This window comes from Gossypium raimondii, chromosome 2 (genome assembly GCF_025698545.1).
Source record: "Gossypium raimondii isolate GPD5lz chromosome 2, ASM2569854v1, whole genome shotgun sequence".
NCBI lineage: Eukaryota > Viridiplantae > Streptophyta > Magnoliopsida > Malvales > Malvaceae > Gossypium > Gossypium raimondii.
In genome coordinates, this window is record NC_068566.1 from 30,995,128 (window position 1) to 31,004,865 (window position 9,738).

General features: G+C 34.9%; 1 protein-coding gene across 4 annotated transcripts; it reads left to right on the forward strand.

The window, feature by feature from the left end:
• The first annotated feature begins 777 nt into the window (after nucleotides 1-777).
• Nucleotides 778-9,738, forward strand: LOC105788140 (nuclear pore complex protein NUP98A). Of its 4 annotated transcripts, none has more exons than XM_052627121.1 (14): nucleotides 778-964; nucleotides 1,079-1,132; nucleotides 1,468-1,530; nucleotides 2,058-2,336; nucleotides 2,895-3,536; nucleotides 3,689-3,913; nucleotides 4,006-4,619; nucleotides 5,124-5,202; nucleotides 5,290-5,338; nucleotides 5,545-5,683; nucleotides 5,832-5,948; nucleotides 6,076-6,253; nucleotides 6,923-6,964; nucleotides 8,762-9,738. In XM_052627121.1, exons 3-14 carry the CDS (start codon nucleotides 1,512-1,514, stop codon nucleotides 9,442-9,444), a joined length of 3,066 nt encoding a protein of 1,021 aa, XP_052483081.1. In that variant the 5' UTR covers nucleotides 778-964; nucleotides 1,079-1,132; nucleotides 1,468-1,511; the 3' UTR covers nucleotides 9,445-9,738. The 4 variants fall into 4 exon arrangements, with proteins under 4 accessions (XP_052483081.1, XP_052483089.1, XP_052483083.1 ...); XM_052627129.1 differs by having other exon boundaries at nucleotides 1,468-1,518; XM_012614883.2 differs by having other exon boundaries at nucleotides 779-964; nucleotides 5,290-5,332.

Sequence of the window (9,738 nt, forward strand, 5' to 3'; positions counted from 1 at the left end):
ATTTTAATAAAAAACCCTCAAGATGAATTTTATATTATTTAATATTAAATATTTTAAAATTAAATAACATTAATATAACTAATTCTAAATTAGACCTTATTTGATAGATTATTGAAAAAATTAAATCAATTGAAATTTAATATTTTATGATGTCGATAATTCAAAATAAAATCGATAGAATTTTTATATAAAAAGTGTGACAAATAATAAGTAAATAAGAACTATTTAAAACTTAATGGAGAATATTTTCAATTAATTCTATTTTATTTTATTTATTTTAATATTATATTATTATGTAACAATTTTGCTTTAAAATTTGATTTTTGTTTAGAATAAAGTGAAATGTTTAAAAATTAAGGCTAAAACGTAAAATTTTATTTTTATAATTTAAAAATATATTTATTAAATAATTTAATTATATTCCATAATTAATTTTAAGTAATATTTCAAAAAATTTATAGTTTAAATTTAGTATTTAAATTTTCAATACTTAAATTTTAATTTATCAAATAATACTTCAAAAACTTTAAACAAAAATTAATATTATAAAAATTATAAATTTAATATTAGATATCGTATCACACGAGTTTGTGTATAAAATTACAAATATATAAATACACAGTTAATAGAAATATATAATTGATAGAAGTAATAAAATGTATATAATTAAAATTAAAATATATAAATATGTCAAAATAGAGTTTTAGTTGGACGAAAATTAAAATTTTCAGTTTTTACTAATTTAGACACTAAATAATATCTTTTTCCGGTTAAACAAACTAACAAAGCTACGTGGATCACCCGATCCTACAAAGCTTCTCTCCTTGCTCCCGGTATGATTTCCGCTTGGTTTGGTTGTTTTGGCCATCGTGGGTCTTCTTCTCTCCCTTCTTCTTTCACACCCTTTCTATTCTGATTTTCCCACGCAATAAACAAACCTCCCGATTCAGATCCGTCCTAAAAGGTTCCCCCTCTCCCAAACCCTAATTTATCATCTTTTCTCACTCGCACTTCCACTGCATAAACTGCTTCATAATACATGCCGGTTCTTTCTTTTTTTGGTCATCTTTAATAACAGGTTTCACAATTGGAAAGTACATATAATAGCTATTGAACACCTTTTTTTTTCCCGGTATATCTTCTTTCCCTCTTTCCCTCTTTCCATCTTTGACTATTTATTTTTATATATATGTGCCTGTGTATTTAGTTTTAAGTAAATGAATTGGAGGGATAAAATTAAATGAAACGGTTGAAACGCCTTTTCAATCGGTACTGAATGATTGATTCTTTTGATTGAAGAAATGGATCCCGAGTTTGGTTCGGGGCATCACGTTTGCCGCATTTGATTTATTTTTCGCAATATTAATTCAAGTTTCAGCATGGATTTAGTTGAATTTATTTATTCATTACTGGTTCTAGTTTCCATGTTTGTTTAAATCAGCTTTCTGCTTCGTTTTCTTTTCTCAGTTTGAGATCAAGGACCTGTGGAGTAAATAACTAAGTAGACGAAGATGTTTGGTACAACTAATCGTGAGACTTTCTCTTACCTTTCACTCTTTCCCGTTGAAATCATATTCTGATTTTACATGTTGAGCTGTTGTTTCGATGAATGCATAATTTCTTCCATTCCTTTTTAAAAGTAATAGCTCGTGCTTTTAACTTTTATAAAGCCACCGTGAAATTCAGGAGTTTGATTGGTTTTCAGATTGAAGATTAGCTTAATTATGCAAGAAGCATTTACATGTTGCATCCGTGATATGCACAGATCATTGTTATCTTCTTATTCTTCTTCCTTCATTGTTGCCTTTTTATTTATTTATTTATAAAATACTACTGCACTTCATCACACCAAAAGTGTTTACCAGTATGTTGTTGGTGTTCTGTTCCTTGGTAACTGTTACCGGTCAATATTCATTCTCTGTTATTTGCTATATATATGTGTATGTATATATATACCTTTAACCTGCTTTACACTTCATCGGTTTTTAGAATAAATTTGTTATTACTTATGAATCTTTTTGGACAATTAAGTTAACTGTCAGAAACTCTTTAAACAGCTTTTGGGCAATCATCAAGTAGCCCATTTGCATCCCAATCTGTTTTTGGGCAGACCAGTGCAAGTAGCAATCCATTTGCACCTAAACCTTCCTTCGGTAGTCCAAACCCTTTTGGTTCCCAAACAGGGGGTTCTGTATTTGGAGGTACTTCTACTGGAGTGTTTGGTGCGGCCCAATCTTCTTCTCCCTTCTCCTCAACAACCACCTTTGGTGCCTCTTCATCTCCAGCTTTTGGTTCATCTACTCCCACTTTTGGCAGTTCATCATCATCTTTTGGTGGTAAGAGTCTGTATGTCTTTTTCTTTTCTATTATTATGATTAAGTTATCCTTCATTCGGTTCATTTCATATTCGTTCTGTTAATATATTGATAATATGATTGTCATACATAAAAATTCTAAAATTCAACTGATATCTTCAAGAAAGAGTCACTATTAATCTACTTTGTTAGGGTTGTTTAGTTACCTGTATGAATTCTCTTCTGACTTTAGAGTAATGTGTAGATCATTCATATTTTGTGATGCTTTAATGGTAGCGTTCCAATACCAAATATCTGTAGATCATGTAATTATTATGCAAATAAATGCATTCATATGTGTATCAGTATTACAATTAATTGCACTTTAATTTCATGGAGATGGAAAAATTTAGTGTTTATTAGTAAGAGACTTTCTAAAAAACATAGCACATTTTCCATTAGGCCCTTAAATGTGATCATGAGGGGCACTTCTATTTCCTCGTATGTTAATTTATGGTAATCAGCTTTTAATTATATGTGTCGACTTTTTAATCATTAGCTCTTGGGTAACTTGGTGTCTTTTGACTTTGTTTTGGATAGGGTCTTCTGTTTTTGGTCAGAAGCCTGCATTTGGCTTTGGGTCAAGTCCCACCCAATCAAATCCTTTTGGAAGCACAAATCAGCAATCACAGCCTGCATTTGGTAGTGGTATATTTGGTTCCTCCACACCTTTTGGTTCAACTCAGTCAGCGTTTGGTTCTAGTCCTGCCTTTGGTTCCACTAGTAGCCCGGCTTTTGGTGCGACAAGCACCCTTGCGTTTGGCGCCTCAAGCACTCCAGGTTTCGGTGCCACAAGCACCCCTGCGTTTGGTGCCTCAAGTACCCCTGCTTTTGGTGCCACAAGCACCCCCGCGTTTGGTGCCACGAGCACCCCTGCATTTGGTTCAACTGGAAGTCCAGCATTTGGGAGCACTGGAACTGCATTTGGTGTGTCAAATGCCCCAGTCTTTGGAACTGGAGGTACATTTGGGTCATCAAGCTCACCTGCGTTTGGCACTTCCACAACTCCTGCTTTTGGAGCTTCAAGTTCTGCTTTTGGGGGTTCAAGCACTCCTGCTTTTGGAGCATCTTCTACTCCATCATTCAGCTTTGGGTCTAGCCCAGCTTTTGGCCAATCAGCGCCAGCATTTGGAAGTAGTCCATTTGGAACAACCTCATTTGGAGCCCAGAGTTCTCCTTTCGGTGTGTAATCAGTCTGCATGATCCACTAAAAACTGAAATTATTTGTATGGTTTAGGCAAAATATATAGTTTGATAGGCCTTCCATGTTGTTAGTGCAAGTTGATTCTTGCGCGTGCGTGTGCACATAAAATTAAATTTAATTTCTCATGCAGGAAGTCAATCTTCTGCCCCAGCATTTGGAAGCACTAGTCTCGGCCAGTCTCCTTTTGGAGGTCAACGAGGGGGAAGTAGAGTAGCTCCTTACACACCTACAACTGATGCAGATAGTGGGAGTGGACAGCCAGGTGCAAAGTTGGAGTCAATTTCAGCAATGCCTGTTTATAAAGATAAAAGTCACGAGGAGCTGAGATGGGAGGATTATCAATTAGGAGATAAAGGTACCTTTGTAAAATATTGTAAAACCCTGAAAGTTAATTATTCTTTTCTTGTTTGACGTTCACCACCTTGCTGTACTAATTTGAAATATCAGGTGGACCGCAGCCAGCTGCTCAGGCTACTGGAGGGATTGGATTTGGTGCGTCAACTGTATCTACAAGTCCTTTTGGTTCTTCAACATTTGGCCAAACATCTGCAAATCCTTTTTCCAGCTCAAGTACCAACCCATTTAGTTTAAAACCTCCATCCTTCAATAGTACCGGTTTTGCAACCTCGACTACTACATCAAACCCCTTTCAACCAACATCATCAAGCCTTTTTGGCCAAGCTTCTTCAACTTCATTATTTAGTTCATCATCTACTCCTACATTTGGAACCGGTTCATCACTTTTTGGCTCATCTGTTACTCCTTCATTTTCATCTTCACCGTCCATTTTTGGTACTGGTGCAGCTCCAGCAACAACTTCAGCATTTGCCACAGGCTCAAATTTTGGCAGCAGTCAGACATCACCCCTGTTCAATTCTTCCCCTGCAATTGGACAGGCAGGCAATGCTTTTGGCCAGATGACCTCTACCTTTGGACAGAATACTGGTAACTTCGGTCAAACAAGCATTTTCAACACACCTTCCACTGGATTTAGTGGGAATATGTTTTCAAGCTCACTATCATTGGCTCCTAGCAACCCAGCGGCCTTCGGCCCAACAACTGTAAGCCACTTGTGAATTATTTACAATCATCTTTCTTTTTCATCATATTTATGATCCTTAGCTTGTGTTATTTGGTTTCAGAAAGATGCTATAAAGTTTGTTGCCTTTTTTGACCAAGTTCTCTTTTCCTGTACATTTTCATCACACTGTTGCAGCTCACAGAATTACCTGCCTTTTCTTCTTTCTTTTATTGGATTAAGAATTCCAACTAATTGTCCACTATTGAACCCTGTGGTGTATGATTGATTGATAAGTTGAGTAGATATCTGATTTAATTTCTGCGTTTAGGTGCCTATCTTTTTGTTGAATGAAGATTCATTGTTGATATTTTTATGAGGGTAGCTTTTAAATTTTTTATGAGCTTTAAGACTCTAGGAGTTTTGCTTATTATAAGTTGCTATAGTACTCTCTAGGGCTGTACATGAGCCTTTATGTAATAACCATGCATGCTTTTCTTACCTGTTTTTGAGCCTTAAGTTTGTAGTTTGACTCCTGTTTGTGCAGCCGTCTTTTGCTTCACCTTTTCAACCAGCTCAGACCAGTGGTGCTTTCAGCTTTAGCAATTTTGGTCAGACACAACCAGGTAGGAGAAGTTTTATCTTGAATATTCTCATTGAAGTTTGAGCTTTCTTTGATGATTCTGACTATAATGATGTTGCTGACATTATAGGTGGCGGATCAGGCATTTTTGGTCAGAGTAATATTGGCCTATCGTATGTGTAATCCTTTAGATTTTTCTTCTGTTTTCACTGGCATATATATATGCCTGCCTACATGCATATGCATAGTTATTACTAGCATAATTCTTTCTTGTACCTTTGCACATGTCCGTGCAAAAGGGTGCCTGAATATGTTTTCTCCACCGTCATCCAATTAGTTATGCGATTTTCGTGTGGTGCTTAATCCTGCATGTTCTGTTTGACAGGTCTGCTACACAGACTGCTGCTGTAGTACAACCAGGGACTATTATAAACCCCTACGGAACACTCCCTGCAATGCCTCAAATGTCAATTGGTCAGGCTGGGACTGCACCGTCTGTTCAGTATGGAATTTCCAGCATGCCTGTAACTTTCTGACTTTGCTTAGGGTTTTCTAGTTTGAGTTGCTTGCCTGCTGTAATAGATCATTCTTTCTCTCTTCAAGATACCAATATTCTTGTTTTCAATTAAGATATGATAGTATCAATTGATTGACTGCTAATGATTTTATCAGGTGGTGGACAAACCTGCTCCTGCTAGAATATCGCCTTTATTGACTTCTCGGTACCTTTCCCAAAGGCGGATTAGGTTGCCTGCAAGGAAATATCATCCTAATAATAATGGTCCAAAGGTGAGGGTCCTACTTCTTATGAAATTAGTAGCTCTGATTTTCTGAGTTAAACTATGATTAGATTGTTTGATATATGAGGTTACAATTCTAACATATGTTTATTTTATTTGTTAATCAATATCTGCAGGTTCCATTTTTCAATGATGATGAAGAGACACCACACACACCTAAGGCTGATGCTGTTTTTATCCCTAGGGAAAATCCAAGGGCTTTGATCATTCGTCCCACAGAAAGTTGGCCTTCAAGAGCTTCTGCTGAAAAGGCATCTTCATTGAAGGTTACATCCGCTGCTGTGCATGAGAATGGTAAGATTCATTCGAGCTCATCTGCATTCCATTGGCTGAACCAAGTGAATAAGTTAGGAATAGAACCAAAGCTTATAGCTAATGGTGGAAGTGATTGTTTTTAAGCATTCAACTCTTTGCAGGCTTTCCCTATTAGATATTAACCGATTGATCGTATACCAAAAAAAAAACTCTTTGCAGGCTTTGTTTCTTCTTTACATGTGTTACCTACCTGCCACCAATTGACATTATAAGTTTCTCAACAGTTGTCTCAAAATGCTATTTTTGCCTGAGTCCTTGTTAATAGCATATAATCTCTGAGAAGTTAGAGAGTGAGAGTCCTTTTTTTGTGTATGTAATTGATTCCTCTTTGTAGTGTTTTGCATTTCTATTTTCTCTCTTTCTCCCACACACTTCCAAACAAGCACCTTGGATTATGGTCAGACTGATTATCTAACCAAGTGATAGTCACCAAGTGGCCTAGAGAAAAAAAGTAAAAAAAAAAAAGGTAATGCCTTCAATTGTGAGAAGTCTCTCTTGGTGCCATCACAATATTCTTTTTCAATTGAGAATGCTATGATTTAGTTTCTAGTTTTATCAATTTAAGTTTATTTATTTTCTTTCAATGCTCTGATTACACTGAGTTTTTGCTATTCCTGGCTGACTATTCGGAGCATCTTTTTCATTTAGGCAAAATTTCTGATGGTAGCTCCAACGCTGAGGATAAAAATGGTAAGTAGCATCTTTTGCATGAAATTGTAATCACCTTTAATTTTCTGTCATGCCATCTATACCCTAATATAAAAGCTGTCCCCCAAATCAACGTGGAGGTTGAATTAAGGGTTGTGAAAATGTAGTTGATTGTAGAGGTGCCGATGGGTTGGGCTGGGTTTTGGCCGGGCTTAATAATGATATTAATGTACTTTATACTTGCCCAAATCTCGGCCTGTTCATATTTATAAATAGCTAATTCAAGCCTATTTTAGGCCTGCCTATATTTTTAAATTTTTTGAATATTTATATTATTTTTAATTTAGTATTTAATAATTTTATATATTTTTCATTTATTTTAAATTTTAAATATAGGCAATTTATCATATTTTTTAATCTTTATATTATAGTATTATATTGCTATAGATTTAATTTGTATATGTTAGAAATGGGTTGGGCTAGGCTCGAGCCTTGAACGTTTGAGCTTGTGCTTGTTTCATATTTTGGATGGGCTTAATTTTTTGTCCAAGTTCATTTTTATAGCTTAATATTTTTGCTCAAACTTCGGGCAGGACTTTAGGCCTGGGCAGGTAGCACAGTCTTGGAACATGTCTAGTTAATTGACAACAAAGCAACGGGTTAATTAAAATTTGGAAGGTTAATTTTGTTATTTATGGAGTCCATATATTTAAAATTTAAAGTATTGTAAGTTTATATTTGTGTTATGTTTATGTTATTTTTCGTGATATTATGTACTTTAATTATTTTCATATTCTCTTCTTGTTCATTTGTGTTGTGTAATATAAATTGGATATTATTTTGTTAACGTTAATAATTCATTTTATGTAGAATTTGATATATTCATCTATGTCTGTCGTGTTAATGCATTTTTTGTATTTTGATATATTTTATGAAGTTTGTCATGGTGATACTATTTAGAGGAATAATTTTATTTTGTTGTGTCACAGTTTATCTCAGATTTTACCTAATTTGTCATAGTGATTCAGTTTCTAGAAAAATGTGTTTGCATTTTTTTCGCGTGTGGAAAGTATTTTAAATTTATATAAAATGTTACATGTTAATAGTTTGTTTTTTTATATGTTTTAACATATTTGGGTATTCATATACTTTATACGGTATTTTTCTTGATGTCACATGTTTTAATTATTTTCTTTGGTAAATGTCTCAACTTATTTCATATTTTGCAGAATTTGTTATGGTAATTCAATTTTAAATTTAAATTTATTTACTTAAAATTGAAACGTTACATTAATGATTAATCACACACATAATTAAATATCAATATCACATCAAAATCTTAATTTTTTTTTTAAAGCGGAGTGAGGACTTGTTCTAGTTTTATTAATTTATATCACCAGTATTGCTTCATTAATTTAGTGTTTTATTATGTGAAACTTCCATGGCTTGTAATCTTTCTTCCATTGTATGGCTTGATTTAGGAAATATTTGTTGCTCCTCAAGGTTTCCTTTTATAACTCTTGTCTCTGCTAGACTTTCGTATCAGGAATATGGTAGCCTGTTGTCTATTCCTTTGCTTTGGAGTTTCTGATATTCAGTTGGGACAAAGCAAAGCATTAAAGATATATATTTGTTCTGCCTGTTGTCTTCTGATATTCAACATGGTAGCCTGTTGTCTATATATATATATATATATATAATCTGCATGTTGGCATGTTAATTCTTTTGTGATAAAGATTATGAGTGTGCTTATCTGATTATAACTTTCAGATAAATTTAGGGTCATTATAAATTGCTTTTGCTGCTGTTTAATGTCTTTTGATTAATATGATTGTGTAGAAAATCCAGCCGAAAATGGCCATGTGAAGGAGCGAATTCACCCAGTCAAAGGTAACCAGAAAGCTAATGGAGTCCATGACGATCATTCTGCTCAGAAAGAGTCATACATGACACTCAATGGCCACAGAGCTGGTGAGGCTGCTATTGTCTACGAGCACGGGGCGGACATTGAGGCTTTAATGCCAAAGCTTAGGCGGTCTGATTACTATACAGAACCTCGAATCCAAGAACTGGCTGCAAAGGAAAGGGCTGAACCAGGGTACTGTCGGCATGTCAAGGATTTTGTGGTTGGACGACACGGTTACGGAAGCATCAAGTTCCTGGGTGAGACAGATGTGAGACGTCTTGATTTGGAGTCCCTTGTGCAGTTCAACAACCGCGAGGTAATAGTTTACATGGATGATAGCAAGAAACCTCCTGTTGGACAAGGTCTCAATAAGCCTGCAGAGGTAACACTTCTTAACATCAAGTGTTTTGATAAAAGGACAGGACAGCAGTATACAGATGGTCCAAAAATCGAGAAATATAAGGAAATGCTTAAAAGGAAAGCCAAGGACCAAGGAGCTGAATTTATTTCCTATGATCCCATCAAAGGAGAGTGGAAATTCAGGGTTAATCACTTCAGCAGGTATAAGTTGGAAGATGAAGATGATGTCAAAATGTGGGGTGTTGCAGATAGCTGACCTGAGTTTTAGGAAGATAGGGACAGTGTTTCCTTGATGCTAAGCGTTGAAAGGAGTTTGTGCTGTTCCTTGTGTTTTGTGTCCTCACGATGGGTGGTTTTGAATTGTACAAAAATTGCCAAATTGTCGTAAATGCATGAATTGTTGCCTTTCTCTTTCTTGCTTTTATTTATTTTTTAGTACAATGAAATCCATAATCTGGAGATTAAAAAACCAAAAACACTTAAGAATGTTGTTGGGGCTTGTATTCAACTTTATTAGATAATTTGATTTCCTGTTAATCATTTAATTAAA

Coding starts and splice junctions, on each gene's coding strand:
- LOC105788140 (XM_052627121.1), top strand. Junction 5,684..5,831: donor ATGGAATTTCCAGCATGCCT/GTAACTTTCTGA, acceptor TGATTTTATCAG/GTGGTGGACAAACCTGCTCC. Junction 6,254..6,922: donor CGCTGCTGTGCATGAGAATG/GTAAGATTCATT, acceptor TTTTTCATTTAG/GCAAAATTTCTGATGGTAGC.